At 37.8% G+C, this 22,905-nt stretch overlaps 1 protein-coding gene across 2 annotated transcripts in view; it reads right to left on the bottom strand.

The window, feature by feature from the left end:
• The window catches only part of PARD3B (par-3 family cell polarity regulator beta), a 973,558-nt gene that overhangs the window by 409,973 nt on the left and 540,680 nt on the right, over nucleotides 1-22,905 (bottom strand). For both annotated transcript variants that reach the window (XM_081052860.1, XM_081052859.1), the window contains exon 11: nucleotides 1,851-2,036. In XM_081052860.1, coding sequence (XP_080908986.1) covers nucleotides 1,851-2,036 — 186 coding nt within the window. The remainder of the gene's footprint in view (nucleotides 1-1,850; nucleotides 2,037-22,905) is intronic.

Genomic DNA, 22,905 nt, shown 5'->3' with positions numbered 1-22,905 from the left:
ACAATGAATGTTATTTGTTGCTGTTATAATTACTGTTATTTTCTTCCTGCTCCTGCTTAGGCATTTCTGAGACAGATTGGAGAGTCTGACAGATTGGATGATGGGCTTCAATTCTTCGCCCTGCTCGGCATCCACACCTTTGCAACAGCTTCCTTATGGGTAGATTATGTTTCCCCACACCTTGGATTGACATTGGATTGAACCATATGGCTCGTTTTGGCCAGTGGTGTGTGTGTGTGTGTGTGTGTGTGTGTGTGTGTGTGTGTGTGATCACAAAGAGCCAGTTTGGCACCCAGAGCTTAGAGGCTTCACCTTTGCTGCTGGCCCTCTGACACTTCCTAAAAAGAACATGCTGCAGCTAGCACATTGCTCCAAGGCACAGGTGAGATACGGGGCGCGCACTCAGACTTGTGGACCTACGGTCTGATGGAGGTACACCAGCCTGAAACTGAACCCTTCTAGCCCTAGAGTCATGAGGGAAATAAAGGCTTCCTGATGTATGTTACTATAATTCTGCCATTATTTACTATGCAACAAAAGCTAACTGATCCAAGGAGTGCCTTAAAGAACTGTCTATGCACCATGCATTTCTTACTTCCCAAGGAAAAAGACATTAGCTCGGTGTCTAGGTCTGAAACGAAAGTGAAATGGTAAGTGCAAGAAGAAAAAACGCCTAAACAAAGCCAGATACGAGCACCAGGCTTGCTCCTGTAACCCTAACGAGGTCTTCTTGGTTTTTGAATGGGACATGGGCACACATTCTTAGTATCAACATTATTTAAAATGGCTAACATTTACCGAAAACATACCATAGCCCTGGGCTCGGCACTTTATGCATGCCATCTCTTTTTATCCTCGTAAGAGCACCAGGAGGTAGGTGCTACTAATTTTACTCTTTTCACAAATGAGGAAACTGAGGCACACTGAGGACACGTAACCTGCCTACATTCACAGAAGGTAAGAGTAGAGAGGGCAGGATTCAAACTCAGGAAGGGTTCTTGTACGGCACGTGGTAATGACGGTGAGGACAGCTGCTACGGGCACAGGCTGTTTCCCACCTATCATCACTTGGCTGCTTTAAGCACACAGTATGTATTAGTTTATTTAATCCCTAGAACCCTATCAATGAGGTTGTTCATTATCTCCACTCTACTGGAGCTGAGGTAATGGGAGCAGAGCAGATCAAGTTCCTTGCTCACATTGGCACCCAGCTAGCAAGTGGCCGAGTTGGATTTGAACCCAGGCAGTCTAGGAAACCAGTAAATTACACTAGGTTAACAGCTAGGATCATACTCCCAACCCAGTATAAAAGGAAGAATCATGTTCTTTCTTTTTCTCTCTTTTTTTTTTTTTAATTTACAAGCTTCTCCAAGTTACAAGGCAAACATGCATTCATAGCACCACAGCTATCTTCAAGTGTATAAAATGTGATAAATGACCTTTAGTTTATACTACACTCATTCTCAGGCTCCACCAGGCTGTCCGTCTTGCAAGCACAATTTTCTTATTTGCTGCCTTTACATTGACTTATTTTAAGGTTTCTTTTTTTTTCCTGATTGTGTATTTTTAGGCTCGACTCTGTCATGTTACAAATTCAAAGTAATAGAGTAACACAAAGAATGCAAGAAAGAATATTAATCATGATGGGTTTTCAGAACTGTCTCTAGGAAATGAAATTAAGCAGTTAAAGTGTGAAAATAGACAACTGTTGCACAGATGTGTCCACACATGCATTTCCAGCATTGGGCAGGAAAGCGTCAGGGGCCTGAAGACTCAATGCACTCTCGCCATCCAGTTCTCAAGCTTCCTAACGACCTTTACACTGACGTGCAGACATCATTCCCACTTACCTTAAATGCAGCACCTCCATGGATGATGGATTTGATAAAAATTCCCAAGTCTGTTCCAGTTTCTCGAGATTTGTTCCCCTTCAAGCTCACCCCAAGACCAGCAGAACCAGAATCATTCAGGGGGATTTCGAAGGTGAGTTGCTCACTTGTTTCCAGGGAGAGTGCATAGCAGTCAGGTTCTCCTTTCTGTTGGGAAGTGCACATAAAAAAAAGGAAAGGGAGAAAAGCAGATTAATAGCTACACATTCAGCTGGCCAAACACAGATGCGTTTGGCAAGACAGGATGACTGCACCTCTAAAAGGTGTGACCTTGTTCCCGACAGGCAAAGGCTGGTCTCTCTCTGTGAGGGGCTAACACCATCTCCATGACTGATGGAAGAGTTTTGGGGAATGATATTTGGTGATGGTCAACAGAGAGGATCCTTTGGCGAGGCAGTCACGCCATTTGAAACATCACATAAGTGTGTAGAAATTCAGCAGAATATTCTCAATCATTAAAGAGGCTAGACATTAGACTTAGGGAATCGTCGGTACCTGAAAAGACTTTAGAGGTAGTGTGGTGGTAACACCATTTTATAGATGAAGAAACAGAGCTTATGTTAAAGTTAGAGAAATGTCATTTATACTAGATATCACTGAATTAAATTTCACTTTGTCGAAACTCAGGCCTTAAGCATGCTTCTTGGGGTAATATAACCGGCAGTCAGTTTTTGAACCTAAACAAAAAAAAATGATAATACACAACAAAGACTCATGTCCTCTTTGACGAATGACACCTGGCTACAAGAAGAGCTGAACTTAAAAAATAAAAAGTATGGCAGCCAAAGATACATTTCGGGTTCAAGTATCCGAGGAGAAGCCTGTGGTGAATCACATCTGGTCCCTAGTGTTGAGTGTGGTCTATGCGATGAACTTTGTAGGGGCTACTTCTGTGTCCGTCTCAAGTTTGCAGAAATGTGAAACTCTGCCACAGTTTTCACTGAAAAATTTGAAAATGAGATAGCTCTGGAAACTACCAATCCATTCTAGGTTGGTAGTTCCTTGCTCTCTATAATTATGTCTAGAGGTTCTCATCTTAAGGTCACTTTGAGGGACTCTTATGTAAAATTATGTATTTTAAGAATTATTGTTAGTGTCTGAATGTCAGTCACAAAATAACAACTATAAAATCAAGAGTAGCAGAGAACCCATAATTAAAACATGATTAGGAGGTCTGATCTTAGCCAGACCCAATGATGTGTCATTTTCTACTCTTACCAAAATAGAGAAAACCCCATGTCTAACTTTAAAGAAATAGTTCCTTCATTTAATTTATTTGTAAATGGAATTAGCTGTAAAGATTCTGACAATAGGTAGTTTCAAAGAAATGAAACTTGATTGCTTAATTTAATAAATGTATTACAGGTTAGCTCTTTTGCCTAACTCAGTATATCATTACCTAAGAAAAAGTCCCTTTATTTGATTCAAACTAGCTGTCTTTTTCCCATTGGAATGCCAGAGTTAAATACTAAAGATAAATTATTAGCCTTCATCTTTGTTTTCCAAAATGCCCTATTTACAATCCATACCATTCCATAATCATTTATGTTTCCAGGCCTCTCTGGGATTCGGTTAATTTCAGTCTAATAAAACTCTACTGAATTAAAGTATAAATTAAAGAACAGCTGTTTTTACTAGAAGTTTGCGAACACCAGTTTAGAGGAAGACTAGAAAGCTTCCTTGGCTTTTTATCTATTAGAGACAAAGTGACACAAGGACAGGTCTTGCTTGAATAATACTTTTAAACTACTTGATTCTATAATCAAATCAGTTTTCTCTTGGCAACTCCATTTAATTCTTAATAAGATTGACAACCACTGTTTGTACTAATACCTTTCATTTATTATATAAGTGGCAAAAAACAAAATAGAAATCAGATGATGTTATGGCTATCATTTCATATTAAACTTCAAATTTATTTATTTTTAAGTCCCTGATATCTGAGAGCTAAATACCACCAAAAATAAACTAGTGGCTACCATGATTGTTTCTGATCTAAGTGCTTTACACATATCGATATACTTACTCTTCAACTAATTGGTATACAACTACCCTTTGGGGATTATTATCATGCCTATTTACAGATGAGGAAACTGAGGTGCACAGCAGTTTGTAGGTACCGTGTGTGCATGTGTATGAGACTTGTCAGTGCTGGAGTTTAGTGGAGCCCAGGCAGTGTGGTTCCTGTGCCAGACTCTTATCTGTTATACTAAGTCTCTGCTTCTGTGAACTGCCATGACTTGGCCGGGTCACAAGAAATTCCAAGATAGATTCCCATAATGACAGTAAGACTCCATGCAATTTCACATTCTCCACCCAATTACAGTTATGTTTTATGTCTTTTTTCAGCTATACCAGGCTGAAGCCATAATTAGTGGTCTCCAATAATAGCAAACTTCCCAGTGGCAAAGGAAGCCATTACAGTAGTTAACATAGCCATTTCCTCTGTTAGAAATAAATGTCCCTTTACCCTAATGTATAAAAAAATCAATATGCTGAATGCCTTCTTCCAATAATCTTGGCTTAACTAGTAACTCTGAAAATTAAACTCACATCTTGCCAGACAATATTTTGCAGCAGGATGGAAAGAGGTATTAAGTCCTTGCAAATGTCCCAAATACGGAACCTTAGTGATAGGATGAGCCCAAAGGCCTTGGCACATCCAGACTCTGGACCCTCCCTGGCTTCCTGTCTTTTTGACAAGAGAGTTCCCCATAGTATCAAAAGTATCCCTTGCTTTTTCCATGCAAGACATCCAGTTGGGGGCGGGGCGGGGGGAGGGGGGAAATCCAAAGAGGCAAGCCTGGAACAGTAAGGAAAATCTTGTGAATTTCATTTATTTATTTTGTGTCTTTTCATTATCTCTTATACTTTGCCACTACAGGCCATGTCTCTAGATTTGAAGTCCTTGAGCCTCCTAGAGCTGGGCCCAGGATGGATGCTCAGATGTCCCAACTTCACGTGCCTAGGCCTAACACCCTAGCATATGCCCCAGCATACAAGACCCTCAATTCAGGTTTTCTCAACCTCTGTATGACTGATATTTGGGGCCTGATAATTCTTTGCTGTGAGGGACTGTCCTATGCACTATAGGATATTTAGCAGAATCTCTGGCTACTACCAACTAGATGCCAATAGTACCTCCTTCTTCAGTTGTGACAACCAAAAAGGCCTTCAGGCATTTTCAAATGTCTCTTGGGGCCCAAATCGCCTCCAGTTGAGAACAGCCCTGAATCAACAATTGCCAAATGCAGTCAAGATTAAGGCAACGAGGGTCCAGAGAAGCATTTGGGACTGAAGCACTACCTGTTGATATGTTCTCAAGTCCCAGGAAGGGGTAGCAGTAAAAGCCCCTGCACCTCACTAAGCTCAGGCTCACAGGTTCATGACTGACGACTCAGTGGGTCAGAATGAACTGCCAGGGAATTCAGCACTTCGTCATATCTCTGGTTATATGGCAGTTAATTTTCCAGAGGCAGAAATGTGATCTCTGTGGCATGAACAGAGTAGGAAAAGAGATAAATATTTAATTTATTGGTACATAGGCAAAATGCTACCTTTTACTTATATCAGAATTCAGAATGCAGAAGAATAATGCAGCCTATCAAGGGGTGTGTGATAGGTTAGTTATGCTTACACGTATGCTGGCTTTATACTCTCATTTATTAAGAATCACAGAATTATATAAATAGTACTGATGCAAAGACTTTTAGTCATGTGAGAATATGATATGAAATTAGGCACAAAAGCCTGACTGTACAGTATATTTCAATTTGTAACATATACACTCTATACACACACTCAGACACCTACCCATCTACCTATTACTTACCTGCCTCCCACCCCACATCATCTATTTCTATAGAAAAAATAATTTGGTTACCTACTGGCACTGGAATACAAACCATTGCTTTCTTTTTTATAATTTTTCTGTGTTTTCCAAACATTTCTCAATTATTATAAAAAAATTTTATAAAAGAAATTTAGGAAGGTTTAAGAACCATTCGCTGTATTATTGTACTGCTACCTAGAGAGATGAGAAATACATCTCTATAATGGCACACACATATTTTTACACATACATTCTTATACTATGTATTATATATATATATATATATATATATATATATATATATATATATATACATACACACATATATATATATACCCTATAGTAGTATATACGCTATACATGTCTGCTTTAAAACTACATGTAATAAATATGTATATATATTCTATAAATATATACAAGTGTATGTGTGTGCATGTAGTACATTTATAGCTCCTCCTAGAATCACCAGCAACTTCATTGTTGCTAAATACGATGGTCAATTCTCACCTTTCGTTTTTCTTGTTTTACAGTAGTATTAGACTTAATTGCTCAAAACCCTACTTCTTGAAATACGAGGTGTGATAAAAAAATATGGTGAATGTTTAAATAAAATAATAACATTATAGTAAAAATCATATTGCTATTAATCTCTCTCACAATACTCCCCCTCACTTCAAACACACTTATCCCATCATTCTTGCCACTTTGTGAAGAAGCTCTGGATGTCCTCTTTCGTGAGTGTCTTTAGGTGTGATGTGGCTGCTTCAATGTCCTGAATCCTGTTGACTTTGGGGAACAGCCAGAAGTTGCATGATGCCAGATCGAGTGAATAAGGTGGATGAGGACACCTCATAATGTGTTTATTTGACAGAAATTGCCTTACACCACAGTGATGTGTGACACGGAGTATTGTCATGATGGAAGATGATTTACAGCACACTTTAAAACACACCTTCTCTCAATCATAGCTCACACCCGACGGACTGCACCAAACAAGTTGAAACTTGTCACACACTGTTGCTAAGGTTTCATGCTCAGCTTCCCATATTGAAGATCCCTGCCTTTCTGTTGGATGGCACTCGGCAGCAGCATTCACCGTGTTTTGTGACCACAACAGAAAGGCTCCGTGTCACACATTGCTTCTGGAATGGAAACTTCTATCAAATAAAAACATTATGGTGTGTCCTCATCCACCTTATTCACCGGCTCTGGCACCATGTGACTTCTGGCTCTTCCCCAAAGTCAAGATGACCATGAAAAGTAAACGTTTTGAATCAATTCAGGACATCGAGGCAGTCACAACAGCACAACTAAAGACACTCACAACAGAGGACTTCCAGAACTGCTTCAGAAAGTGGCCAGAATGATGGGATAAGTGTGTTTGAAGCGAGGGGGAGTATTGTGAGGGGATTAACGGCATGCCTATTACTGTAATAATTTGTTTTTAATTTAAACATTCACTGTATCTCATACTTCACTGTACCTGATCCTTTCTTCTCTTGGTTCCAGGACATCATTCTTTCATAATTCACCTTCTACATCATTGTCTACTTCTTTCCAATCCCCTTGGTAGAGTCTTTCTCATTTTACCAATCCCTAAATACTAAAGTGTCCTAGGACTCAATCACCTGAGCTTAGATTTTCTCTCCCATCCTCACTTTCGAAGTTACCTCATCTAATTTCACGGTTCTAAATATCATTTACACACTCATGAGCCATACATTTGTATCTGCACTCCTCTTCCCTAAACTATAGATGCATATAACCAATTTTCTACTGATCAACTCCATTAGGGTTTTTACCTTGAAATTATCCAAATAGATCATCCCTTAAACTTGTTCCTCCTGAACAGTTAATGGCAATTGTATTCTTCCAGACATTCAAGCAAGAGACCTCAATGTCATCGTTGACGCCCTTTGTATGAGTATCTCACACTCTACGCATCAACAACCCCTTTCAGCTGTACCGTAAGAACACACACAGAATCCTCCCTCTCTAACCATCTCTGCCACTGCTTCCCACCTGATCCTCTCTGTGATCGTGCTTCCTCTCTGCCTCCCTGCTTCCATTTTTCTCTTTCTCAGATTATTGCTCAACACAACAGCCAGCGTGGTCCTATTAAAACAAATACTCAGAACCTTCTAATGACTTCCCACCTCATTCAGAGGAAAATCCAAAGTCTTTTACAATGTCCTTCAAACTCTACATAGGCTGAGCGCCCTGACTCAACTCTCTGACATCTCCTACTACGCACTCTGTGCCTGCCACATTGGTCTTCTTACTTTTCTTCAGTACCACCGGCCTGCTTCTGCCCCACGTCTTTTGCATCATTTATTTCCTCTGCTTTGAATGCTCCTCCCCTAGATTTCTACAGACCTCCTTCCCTCCCTTCCTTCAATTCTCTGTTGAAATGCCAATTTATCAGTGAGGTCTTCCCTGACCATTCAGTTTAAAATTGCTTTAAAAGCCTCTCAACATCACCCTACCAATGCCCATTAGTCTTTGTTTTCTCCATAGCATTTATCACACAGTGTGTATCTGCTTGCTTAGTTTTCAATGTCTCTTAAATGCAGGAACTTTCATGTTTTTCCCCTGCGCCAGTGTATCAAGAGTGCTTAAAACACTGCCAGACTCAAAAATAGGCACTGGATAAATATTTGTTGAATGAATGAAAGAATATATATGAGTAAGTATCCAACAGTATGTGTTTGTGTGTATATATGTGGATCTGTGAATTTGTGTGTGTGTGTGTGTGTGTGTGTGTGTACAAACAAATAAATTGCTGTACCACATTTGACTCCTACCATTCCATATTTCATTAATTTAAATGTTTACAGAAATTAGATTTTACACTGAAATAATTATAAAATGCATAAAGTATCACAGTTATAAAGAAACTTAAAAGTAACTTACTTCACTTTCTCTTTCATACCATACTTCCTATTCCGAGGAGAGACAATATCCCAGCTCAGCATCAAGATCAAACCCTCAATGAAAGCACCAAGATGTGTCATAGCTACCAGGCTGTGATATTCATTGGACTGTTCATGGTTTTAAACTGTATCATGTACCTGAAATCGTAAGTTACACTGCAAACAGCAACATTCACAGTACATTTCATCAAGTTTGGGAAGCACTGTGAACAAGTACCTGAGCTACATTATCTATTTACCTATCTGTCTTTCTGTCCCTCCATCCATTCATACACATATATGAGTATATGTGCACACAAACATATAAACAAAAGTTTCATGAGACAATACTTACTCAGAGTGCAATGCATCCTAGTATTTTCTATGCTGTTTTATTTTTTTGAAAAATTTGGTCACAACCCACTACATTGAAATAATGCATCATAATTTTCAATTTGGAAAACACTGCAATGATGTATACATAGGTATTATATTTATTAAATAAAAAAGTGAAATGGAATGCCAAACCAAATGGTGAGTAAAATATTAAACTGCCTTTTTCCCCCTAATTTTTATAAGCCATTTTAATGCTTTATCCTATCCATCCCTAGCCTTAACTAATCTTTTATTCTCTTTTATACAAACTTTCTTCAAGTTTGTGTAGTGGTTTGTTCTGTTACCATCCTAATTACCTATATTTTCCCTTTTCCCTCCTATTCATTATTTCTTTTCCTATTTTTCCATTCTCTTCTTTTGTTCCCTGTAAGACTATTTCTATATCTAAGCATAATAAATAACCTGTCATGGATGGAATTCAGAAATGAGACTGGTTCATTCTAGCTTGAGTAATAAGAGTCACTCTTTGCAAACCATAGTCATTCAACAAATTTCTACCAAGTATCTCCTATGTACTATTAATAAACACTGTAATGTGCAATGGCCCATCTACACAGAATGTAATTGGTAAAAAGTTTCTTGAACAACATGGGAAGGCCTTCCTACTTCGTTCACAGTATTATCCGCAAGTAAGAAACAGAATTTAAGAATAAGGGAGAGGAAACAGGAATCTACATAGTACAGTGTTTCCCCGGAAATAAGACCTAACTGGAAAATAAGCCCTAGCATGATTTTTCAGGAGGACATCCCCTGAACATAAGCCCTAATGTGTATTTTGGAGCAAAAATTAATATAAGACCCAGTCTTATTTTCGGGGAAACAGAGTAGGACCTTGCCAGATATCCTAACCATTTTTATCAAACAAATAGGAAAAGTAACTCCTTGGCGTGAGAGGAGGGAAGAGGGGTAGGAAGATGGATGACTAGGGAGACATCCATATTATTAGCTTAAGAGTGTTCCAAATGGGGCCATTTCTGGAATCACAAATGTCCTTGTATTGCAAAGCAGTGCTTGAGTCACGCATGCAAGTGGTAATAACCCAGCTTTTGAAAGCCCGGGGGAATCCACCCGTCTGCAGGGCCAGTGTTCAATTTCCAAGAAGCCCAGGTCAGATCTGAAAGCATCCCTGCTGAACCTTTTATGGCCTTCATTTCATTAAATGCTGTGTTCTTGGCTCAGCACAAGTAAGCTCTGGATGTCTTTGCCTTGCCTCCCCAATGTGTGATTAGTCTGTGTTGTGAGCAGCTTACTTTATGCAAGAGTTATGTTTCACATGTAATCATTTTGTCAATTACCAAAACTCAAACAGAAGGGCTTTAAGAAAAAGAATGAATATATATAATATATATTTATAACTGAATATTTTATATAAAGCAAAAGCTTTACCTGGCAATTCTGCAGAATATTTTATAATAAGCTTAACCATTGTTAACTTTTGCCTAAGTAAATTCTAGGGAATTTAAGGTGATAAAACTTTCGTTATACCGTGTTTCCCCCAAAGTAAGACCTAACCAGAAAACAAGCCCGAGCACGATTTTTCAGGATGACATCCCCTGAACATAAGCCCTCATGCGTCTTTTGGAGCAAAAATTAATGTAAGACCTGGTATTATTTTCGGGGAAACACCGTAGCTAAATAAATTTTCACAGCAATGAAAGAATAAGACACCTAATTTTTGAAATTTTTAAATCTTCTGAAAAAGTATGGGAGGCTATTATAAACATGAAAGTTTTTTGGCCAACTAGATTACATAAAATTCAAAATGTGGATATCACCCTAGAGTAGGGATTACAGGCTTATTTCAACAACTGGGAGGTATTTTATTTTAGTTATATTTTTCAGAGAGTATAGAAAAGAAGATGAGATGAGCATGTGCATGCAAAGGAAAATGGTGATCTAAGGATAACCACTGTAATACATGGTAAAAGACTTTCCCATCACTGCTCCTAATATAGAAATGAAATCAGCAGGACTCTTGGTGATTTACAAGTAGACAGACTACCTTCTAAAGTCCTTCGCTCTCTGAACAATATAGACAAATTACCAAAAAGAATCAGCGATCACAGTGCAGATAATTAAAAAAAAAATCTTCTGACTTACACTATAAATTATTGAGAATTAACCCAAAGCTCAATGTTATACATCCATCATACAGAAAAGAAAATGCAAGTTAATGTTGCAATGTGTAGGAGGCATTTCATAGAGCTAAAAGTAAGCAATACTGGTATTTACTTTTAATGGATAAAAATATGTGATGTAGATTTCTTATAGCAAGCTCAATAATCAATATTTTAAATATATGTCCATATGTGATCTCCTTAAGTGCACATTCATTTATTTTAAAATATTTTTTAACCAACGACCTGAATGAAGAAAATCCTATAAAATATCTGTAATTGAGACACTTAACTTTCTTCATGGTTGTTGAAATCCATTCCCCAGAAAGGGAACAGGAGGAGGAAAGCAAGAGCTGATCTCTGACTGAACTTATCAAAAAACAATTTTCTTTAAGTAAAGGATTAATCTAATACCAGGAAACAGATGTCAAAAAATGGCCATTCTTTACTGCCTGTTCAATATAAAAGTACCCTAATTTAATACAAAGTCAGAGATTAAAACTAACAAAAGTAAACTAAGTCAGAGTTAAGATTCCTATCGGAACCATTTGTTCCTCCTACTTACAGCACATGTACTTGAAAGATCAGCCAAATTCAACAGTTTAGTGACATTGGCAACTTTTTTCCTTTTCAGAGAAAAGATTAAAGAAATGAATATGATATTTTGTGTCATTAAAAGTAACACAAATGAATTCTTTATAATTCAGATAGCATGGATTTTCATAAAACTAGAACCTGCTATTGAGAAACAATACGTCTTTTTGTTCTGCGTTTCCTCTTCCTGATAAAAGTGGATTAGAGAAACCTGATTGTAAAGGTCTTAACTATGTTACAGGCAAAAATTCAGTGGTTAAAATGCAAGAATACATACTTTTATATGAATACAAGACCCAAGAACAAACGATATGTTTGTAAGAATTTACTGATGTAAAAAGGAAGCACGATAGGCCTGATTCTATGAGGGACAGACCTATTTGAGAGGCTGAGGTGAAATACTTTGTATGCCAGGTGACCTGCACTTAATACCTTTAAAATACAACACAACTGTCAAGGACAAAAGCTAAACATAAATGAAAATACGCTGAGTCTCATGGAAGGGAACACACGGTGTGTTGTCTGCTCCACCCACACACAGCCCAGCACACGGCTCAGAAAGGGGGTGGCACTGACAGAATTGGAGATGCCCCCTGAACCCCACAGCAGTCAGTCCTCAGGCTGCTAATGTTTCCTGAGGAAATCTGGCCTGAGGCCTTGCCCATTTGCAGTGGGCTTCAGAAACCAGCTAAAGCCAACCAGAGGGGTTTCCTCTAACACTTGGATCAATCTAACATCTAATGCACAGTGTCACAGTCATTGAATATAAGGAAAACATGAGGGTTCCCGTACTGAAAAATTCTAGGGTAAAGGTTTCTTTAGAACTTCTCAGGGCTTTTAAAAGGTTTATACATATTCCCTAATGTTGTTCATGGAACACGTTTTTGTAGGAAGCATATTATAGAAAAAGTGTTCCTTACCATACACTTAAAGCGATGTTAACGTTAGAGAATACAGAGAAAGAAGGTTAGGCTAGAAAGAAATGGTGCAGTGAACACACAAGGCTTGAGAGAGAAATCTTGTAGGTCACGAGCAAGGTCCTAGAGATACCATACAACTTCATGGTTAAACCTTCCAGTTCCATATTTCTGCATCACACTTTTGTGTACATATGTCACAATTGGCATGGACAACAAGAAAGTGTAATGGAAGTCATGGTAGGCTTCAAAAGATGCGGAATACAAAGCACATTCTGAAGCTTTTAGAATGACAGCGTCCTTATTCCACAAAGGGAAATAAATGACATTTGGTTTCCCTATGAGAAACTTTTTTTTTTTTTTTTAACTTTTGGATTGGTATATTTCTGTAGGTAGTCTAAAGACAATGAATTGCAGGCTGTTTTCACTGGGATTTTAGGAAGTATACAGTCACAGAGTAAAATCTTAAACCATTATTTTCAAAGTATAAAAATGTTTTACATAATACCTCCATTCTAAGCATACACATCATTATTTAGGACACAATAACTATTTCAGTAAAGACGATACAGCTTTCTTCCCAACTCAAGAATTCTAAAGGTAAATTTCAGTTACCTACATTTTCCCTAGAGTGCCAGGCAAACGTTCTTTCACTTTAAAGAACAGTAGTGTTTATTAAATTATGCTACAATGTAAAACGGTACTACCACAGCCTCCTGGAAGTAATATTTTTGTGGAGGTAGGGGCAAGACGGGGGGGGGGGGTTCTATTTATTGGTTAAGGCTTATAAGAAAATCAAATAATAAAAAATATAACCATTTTAACCCTACCTTTCTCTCTGATGTTTGAGTTGCATTTAATGAGACTGTAGGTAGAAACCAATCTCCTTTAGTGTACTATTAATGATAAATAACCCTAAAATTCCAAATAGAGAATGAGAAATCTCCGTGGTAACAACCATTGTAAATTCACAGTACATGTTTACTAGTGTAATGAGAATGTTCTCCATATATATATATATATATATATATATATATATATATATACACACACACACACATATATATATATGTGTGTGTGTGTATACACATATATATGTATAAAATCGCCATAATTTGCCTTTTAATAATTAAATCAATTACTCTGGTAAAGTTAATTGTCAGATAAAACTGATTATAAAATGTCATTTAGGTTCTACAGATTATGAAAATGCATTAAAATTAAAACTTGATGTATCTCCCTAACATCACTACTACAAACACATTTAGGGGACAGGGGAAATCTACCCAGAGTTAATTAATGGGAAATATGAATGAATGAATCATTTGGCTGTTGCCACAAAAATGTTGCCTAACAGATCATCCCAAAATTTTGATATGAACAATATGGCATTTATTTATGGCTCATATATCTGCAGGTGGACTGGGGTTTGGCTGATCTAGGCTGGGCTCAGGTAGGCTTGTCTCCAAGCTGTGGATTAGGTGCATGTCTGCCATACATATTTCTCATCTTCCTTAGATCACAGGATATCTGATCATGTTTCTCACATGATTCCTGTCTTTACAGGAATGCAAAAACAGAAGTAACTTTAAACACTTTGCTCACAAAACATCTGATAACTCTCATTGGCCAAATGAATTCACAAGGCCAAGTCCACAGGCTATGGTTGGGAATGTACTCTCCACACACTCTGAGGCCATGACAAGAGTAAAGATATACAATATTACTGTTGGAAATGAAGAATTGAGACCAATAATTCTATTCACCAGGTGGGTAATTTTTTTTTTTTTTGACACATGGGAAATATTAAGGGTTAATGCTATATTGTAGGGTTTGTATTTCTTTTAATCATGTCTTTCTCTTCTTTTGATAACACATTTTCCTTTTGATACATATATCCATCTGCTTTCATCTGAATGTTTGAGCGACCTCCAAATGCATATGTTGAAATCCTAATCCTTGGTGTGAAAGTATTATGAGTGGGGCCTGTGAGAAGTGATTAGGTCATAAGGATAGAGTCTTCACAAATGGGATGAGGGCCCTTATAAAAAAGACCCCACAGAGCTCCCTAGGCCTTCCACCCTATAAGGATGCAAGGAGAAGTCTGACTCAGAAAAGGGCCCTCACCTGACCTTGCTGGCACCCTCGTTGTAGTTGTACTTCCAGCCTCCAGAACAGTGAGACATATGTTTCTGTTGTTTAGAAGCCACCCAGTTACGGCAGCCCAAACAGACTGAGACACCATCTTATAGTCTGAACTTCACAGTAGCTTCTGAATCTGTGAGATTTTTTTCCCAATGTAGGTAATCTAGATCTAGGAAGATCCCTCCTCCCACATCCCTGCACTGTTCCTACGAAGAGCTTGAAAGGGACTGTTCAGGAGGCCCCAGAGTGCTAAATAAGTGGCTTGAATTACTGAATTTTGCCTTTCACTTTACATTCTTCTTCAGTATTCACCTTCCAAATGCTCTTCTACCTTGCCGAGGTGTGTGTATATATATATATATATATATATATATATATATATATATATATATATACACACATATACATATGTATATATGTACATATGTATATACATATGTATATATATATACAGAGAGAGAGAGAGAGAGAGAGAGAGAGAGAGAGAGAGAGAGAGAGAGAGGCAGGACAAGGGTAAGGGAGCAATTTCTATGGCCTTAATTCCTGTAAAGTCATAGTGTAATTACAAGAAGTTTAAAAGTTCAGCACACTTCCGATCAATATTTCCCTAGATGTACGTTGAGCAGGACTTCTTTCTTCCCTGAAGTAATGGATCTTAATTTTCCAACAAAGTCAAGTAAGCTACAAAGACTAAACGAGTAAACGAGGACTATCTCAACTCAGTTCATGCGTAAGGTATTAAATTTTTTTAAAAAATTAAAAAATTAATCCAACACAACTCCATTTTTACTTGCTGACACATGAAAAAGGAAAGACTCATCTAAGCACACTGAGTGAATGAGTCTTTTTAATCAAGCATTTTCCTGATGGTACAAACCTACAATTTTATGATACACAGTAAAATCACACATAAGGAAAAATCTTTGCTTCATATGTATGTGTGCATATATCAAGTATAGAAGTTATTTTCACCTTAAAAGAAATTTTACAGTGAAGGTATAAAGACTCTTTACTTAATATTTCCAAACACCCTAACTTTGTGCCTCAGCAAATAAGCCACCTCTTCCTTCCTTGATTTTATCAGTGGGAAAACAATTTGCATTCTTCTGAGTTCCCATTCCAGTTTCTTTTCCCCATTCTTATGATTCTCATCACTTTCTATTTTTATAATTATTTGTTGGTGTATCTGTCTTTACTATACTGTGACCTCATCAAAGGCAAGAATTACGTTTAATTCAACTTTGAGTCCAGTTTAGCATCCAGTAGGATGCATATTTACAATAAACATTTGTTACAGGGCGACTTCATAAATTATTTTGTTGACACATCTCTGCTACAATGCCCTTCTTGCAATAACAGCATTAAAAGACCAAAAAAAAAAAAAAAAAAGAAAACAGAAAAAAAAGTGAGGCTATGCCTTGTATCTTATCATAAAATCATAGTTTTAATACTTCTGGCATAAACTTTGTTGCATGTTTAATAGATGGAACTGAACTTAATTAATTAAATGTTACAAAGAGCTTCTCTTACATTTTAGACAGGATTCTCTCTACCTGAAAATTACTCTCTCGTGTTGACACCAACTGGCAAACTCTTACTTACCCACCAAAGTCCATCTTAATTGTCACCCACTTTATGTGGCGGGGTCCTCATCTGGGTCTCCTCAGCACTCTATGAATAATTTATCACTAATCACATTATATTTTGGTTATTTGTTATTATGTAAATCTTTAAGAACTTCAAGGGCAACAAGGACCATTCCACTTACAGGAGGTCTGACCAACTAAATTTGCGAACTTGTAATGATATTGCTAACCTTTTTTGATATCAGAAGGATTTATTCATTATGACTTTGTACCAACCGGACAAATAGTTAACCAAATCTACTATTTGGAAGTGATGAAAAGGCTGCGTAAAAAAGTTAGACGACCTGAACTTTTTACCAACAATTCATGGCTCTTGCATCACGACAATGCACCAGCTCACACGGAACTGTCTGTAAGGGAGTTTTTAGCCAGTGAACAATTAACTTTATTTGAATACCCTCCCTACTCACGTGATCTGGGCCCCAGTGACTTCTTTCTTTACCTGAAGATAAAGGAAATATTGAAAGGAAGACATTTTGATGACATTCAGGACATCAAGGGTAATACGACGACAGCTCTGATGGCCATTCCAGAAAGAGTTTCAAAATTGCTTTGAAGGGTGGACTAGGTGCTGGCGTCGGTGCATAGCTTCCCAAGGGGAGTACTTTGAAGGTGACTGTAGTGATATTCAGCAGTGAGGTATGGAGCACTTTTTCTAGAATGAGTTCGTGATCTCAGTTGTCTGACCTTATCTTTATGCCACTAGCACCTACCCTAATGCATGCCTGAGAACAAGTGTAAGATAACTACTTTTTAAAGAGCATTGCTGATCAGTATAACATCAGTTCTTCCTTTTGTGGGCCATTTTTCATTAATATTAAAAAATTGTTTAAAACCTGATTATTAAATTCCAATACTTTGTAATATAGACCACTATCACCACTATCACCATCATCAAATGGAATTTTGGAATGTTAGGTAGTGCACATTGGATATCTACAGCAACAGAGTGATTCCCCTTTCTCATTTCTGTAACAGTGCTAAGACTAATCAGGACCTTTTTGCAGTTTGATGCCTAGGAAGGGCTGAGCTATGCAAGAAAATAGCTTGCAAATGTTTCTACGAACTCACATTTATTTTGGCTCATCTGATCACCATATCTACTCCTGAGTTTTGATATGGGGTGGGGTAAATCTGTCATTCACTTCTGCTTTATTATGACAGCTGGCACTATTTGGCAACTACCCTGCAAAAATTAACCCTAAAAAGCCACAATTCTTCACTTTTAAAACTAACACTGTCTATAACAACTTCTAAACAATTGGTCGAAAAGTTTAAAACTATTTACTGAGAGAATTCATTTGTTCTAAATAAAACTGAAAAGTACGTTAAAAAAAAGTTTATTTGACAGTATTTTTTTAAAAAAACTAAACTGGGTACTACTTCGGTACAAACACCAAATAAAACACTCAATATATCTGGTATTTCCCTACCTCCGTCCCCTCAAACGTACGGCACATCAGCCACAGACAACCCAGAATATTTTTTGTACTCTATTTGACCTGAAAGAAGAATCAAAGTCATAATTCAAATATGTTAATGACTGGTAAAAGGGACACCTGACCAATTACATTCTTGTTAAGGCAGACCTTGATCCCAGCCTTTGTGTCTGTGGATATAGAGTTCATCCTATTATTTTAGCCACATCAAAAGTAGGGCACTGGCTAAACAAAGATGTGTGATTTATAAAGACAGCCATATTTCAGTGATACAAAGCAAGCTGTCCAGTGTTTAATGGGGACCGTATGTGCAGATGCCTCTTTAACTTATTTTTTTCTTTTACACTGAATGATAACCCAATAAATTAAATGAAAGAATAAGCTGAGAGATATAATCGAGTCAAAACAAATTCTAGAATTATGAATAAGTGTAAATCATGCACTAATGGTATAATTCAACACAACAGAAATATATCAATTTTAACCGTTATTCAGCATATCAGTACACTTTGTACTCGGTCTAGATCTCTATTTCTCACAAAACTATCTGTACGGAAAGGAAACTCAGCTCCAACTTCCTAAGAAACATTAATAGTATTCTAAGAACACTGTATATGAGCTAAAGCTCAATTCCCTCCCACTAGTATTCTAATAGGATAATCTTCCACATTAAAAAAAACAGATTTGGAAACTTAAAAAAAGAAAAAAGAATGGTATTCCTTTTACTTTCCACACTCTCTGTTCCATGGTAATTAATGTCTACTCAGTACCACACTCAGTCAGCTGTCTCTCCTAGGACAATATTTTCAATTAAACCTTTTATTTCATCCAAGAATGCCTGTTCTCATTGACCACTACACTTTCTATCTCTGGATTTATGATAATTGAATGCACACCTCCTCACAGGCAGAATGGCCTTATGAATTCTTATTGTTCTCCTACCACCAGAGAAATGAAAAACAAAATTAGCTCCTGCGGAAGACAGGAAGGAAACTGCATTTGTTTAACACAGCAAGAGGCCTTTCTCTACCTGCGCAATGGCCTTGACCATAACACTGCCCTGGCCTCTCAATGTGCTGGCTGCCCTGGCCGGGCTGCTCACGTCCGATAAGACATGCCGGTTCCCTTGGGAGTTATTGAGAGCTGAGGGTGAGAGGCAAAGCAACCTTTGGGTTACATTTTCAAAGGTTTGTGAAGGAAATAAGACATTTACATGCTATTGCTATTCTCTTCTGCAAGAAACCCTGCAGGTTAAAGAGGAACCTTGGAACTGCTATCTGGCAGCAAAGGCTGGGTTTTTAAAAAAGTAAGGCATTAGCTTGTTTGTAGTTATTTTGCCTTCACTTTCTTTCCAAGTAGGATGCACGTGATTTGGTTTCTATTTCAGAAGTAGAAAGATTATAGTGGCATGTTATTAACCTAACCACCATAAAAATTACATATATACATATGTGTATATATATATGTATACACACACACACATATATGTATTTACAATCTTACTCAGTTATAAAGCTGAAAACTAGTGTGTTTCTCTTTATGATACAGAAAGTAAGTCACTGTTACGTATATCCTCAAACATGAACAAGTTCGGCAGACTTCGTCTTTAATTTCCTTGCATGCCTACATAACACATAAAATTATCAAATTAATAATTGCATAATATTTATTTATATAACTTATTTACAACCTGTTTAGTACCAAAGAGGAATTGAAGTGGCTTATATTAATAATTACACTGAAAATATCTGCCAAGTTTTCAACAAGTTGCTAATGTTGACACAGTCATATTTTTCCAGTAGATGAATCCAGAACCCAGAGGTTTTTTATTGCATGAAGGATAGCCAAAATCTCAACGAATTTATTCACTTTCTTTGTGTTTAATGCAAATAAACTTTAAACTGTGGATGAAGACGATTTCTAATTAGAAAACAGGTTGTATGCTGTATATTTCTTTGTAAACCTGGTTCTTGCAATTTGAACTTTTTTTTTCCTCTCTCTCTCAAAGAAATACTGGTAAATTGTGCCTAGGTTTCAATTAGCCAATGGGTTTGTTTAAACCACAGTATCTCCAAATCTAACAGTAGATAAGAATCTACACTCCAGTAGATGGAATATATTATTTAAGAATGTTTTATGGGAAAATACACCTAAACTTCCAATTTAGGAAAGAAGGAACATGTTGCCTTTCCAGCTCGCTATGGAAGTGAATCTCTTATGGTACCCACAGCTGTGAAGGTGTCAGCAGAGGATTGGAGGGAGGGCTCCATCTGTGCCTATGAACTATTATGGCAACAAGTACCACAATGGCTGGAGGTAAAAAAGATGGGCATAACAAAGATATATATTGGCAATTTGTTAGCTCTACATTTACTTAGGAGAAAGCACTCCTTAGGTCAAATGGTCTCAAGGCATTCCGAACCATGAAACAAACATTCACAGGCAGACTCCCGCTGCCCATTCATATACACAGGTCATTCATAATTCAGGCACTATCTGTACTGAGTGTTATGCCAAGAGTTGATGCACAGAAATTCAGAGAAGAGTATTTTGCATTAGGGTGAGATCTAAGTGTCCATTTAGTTCAATTCCCTCATTGTATAGATAAGGAAAGTCTTCGCCATACTTTTTCTTTTGATAATTTAATTTTAGTATATATTAGTTTATGACTATCTACACGATCTAACTTCTACTCCCAGTCCTCAATCTAGGTAGTGGGTGCTGTCAATGTAAGAAACGTCCAAACCTGTACAGAATTTTTACAAGTTTACCTGAACCAAAACTGACGGCAATTGCCAGGAAGCAAAATCTCAATGGATTGAGAAAAGGCTCTGGAGAATGGCAGTTTCGCATCTTCTTTTATACAGTAGGATAAATGGAGGAGACATAAGGAAGACTACATGAAATTCATTGATGGTAGATTAAGGGGGCGGGAGAAAGCAAAGTGGGGAAATCTCTAGGATTGGATAAAAAGTAAAACAAAGAGACACAGACTTCTTTTACACTGGTGTGTACAGCATAATTAATAATTCACATTCACAGCACATAGAGATGGTGTATGGGGAACAAGATAACAATGAGGGGTTTTGTGGTCTCCTGCTCTGGTGAGGTGGCTGTGCCCTGAGGGGTCTGGAGAAGGAGATTACTCGGACATTTCAAAGGTATGTTATCTTAGATGCAAAAAGACAACAGACAGGCTCACTTAAGGTAAAGATTGATGTTTGTCAAGAAAGCTACAGGCCTGGGATGTGACTGCCTGCCATGACTCACGTTCAGTTAGGAATTTTTATGTTCAGATCATCCCATGAGCTTACTTTCAGTCTCTGCATTTGTAAGGTCTGCCATGCAGGCCTGCCCTTAGTGTGTCAGTGGTATGTGCCCTTAGTTTGTGGCCCCTTGTTTTGTCTACAGTGCTTACTGCAGAAGAGTAAGTCTCTGCAGGGGATGGGAGAAGAAAGGGAAAATCACATCCCTCATCTAGGGAGAGATGTATCTAGAACAGGAATAGGAATTTATGTTTAGCAATAATGTTATGGTTAAAAATGTTGCTGAACAACAACGTAGTAAAACGGGCATGACTTGTCTACTTTATGTCCCTCGCATTGCATTTGTACCAAGACAAAACTCAATAAAATTTCTATGAATGTCATTAAGAAAGATAAGACCTAAGAAGTTAAATGATCTTTCTAAATCTCAAACATCTGTGGCAGTCCTGGGACAATACCCTGAATCTTACATGCCTGACCTATACTTATCCTGCTATGGAAAAGGGAACTCTCTAATTTGCTTACTCTAAGGCAAGAGATTATAACAACATTGTCCCCAATGAATTACGCCTCCTTGAAATGTGACTTTTCTGCTCTTTCCATCTAACCATGAAATCTATCTGCCTCTCCCTTGGACCTTGACTGGTCTTGTGACTTGTTTTGACCAATAGAATGAGGCAACTGACATTGTGCAACCTGCAAGGTTAGGCCTTAGGAGTCCCTGCATCTCATGCTTTTGCTGTCCTGAGAATGTCACGTAAGGAAGCTGGACTAGCCCCTAGAAGATAAGAAGACACAGGAAGGAGGACCAAGGTGCCCCACCCAACAGCTAGAGCCAACTGACAGCTACGTAAGGGAGGTCATCGTGGACGTTGCAGCCCAGCAGATGCTCCACCTGAAAACAAGCTGCATGAAGAAGCCCAAGCACAGAACTTATAAACAGCGAACTTATGAACACAGGCCTCATCAAAGAGGGAAACATATAGATCTCCAATTCATATTTGATGGAATTTCTATATTATCTATATATTATCTATAATTCTATATTATCCCTGCAAATGGCCTTGTTATAGACTAGTTTTCCTTGCTGCCTTGGCTCTTGCTTCTTCCAATCCCTAGGAGTGTTTTCTCTCTTTGCTTCTTTGAATCCATCCACAACCCAACCACAGTTCCGCCTCATAAATGAAAATTTTCATGATTTGAAGGCCCTTATGGATTTCTTCCTTGTTTATAACTTCTAGTTCACTATTAACCTCTTAGCTTCTTCCATAAATTTGAGCGACTATTTCCCTCCTATTAGTTTTCCCTGCAGATAATAGGTGCTATGCCATATTCTTACCTTTTTTCTCTAACGACACAGCATCGTCTATAAGCTCCTGGATTTCAGGAGTCCTATTTTAGTACATCTTAGAATACCCAGTGCAGAGCACAGCAGCTAGCACAAATAAGTATCCAGTAAGCATTTGATCAGCTAAACTGGAAACAGATGGTCAGTAAATACTTGTTGAGTAATCACATCCTGTTATCATTAATGTGGACCCAGATTTAGAGGGAAATGGAGGCCCAAGAAGACAATTTTCCTGAACATCAACCTGAGTACCATGGAAGAGGAGCATTTGGCATCTGGGAGGTGGAGGGCAAGCAAGTCATGGGTCCGATGTTTTGATTGGGTGTTTCTGTGTTTTGCCATTTTGGGTTTTGTTCGTTTGTTTGTTTCTGTGTGTTTTTCCCCCTCCAGTGAGAAGTCAAGGG

The sequence above is a fragment of the Rhinolophus hipposideros genome (assembly GCF_964194185.1).
Source record: "Rhinolophus hipposideros genome assembly, chromosome: 6".
In the NCBI taxonomy this organism is placed as follows: domain Eukaryota; kingdom Metazoa; phylum Chordata; class Mammalia; order Chiroptera; family Rhinolophidae; genus Rhinolophus; species Rhinolophus hipposideros.
Note: the sequence above shows the minus strand (reverse complement) of the source record. Positions and strands in the feature narration are given on the sequence as shown.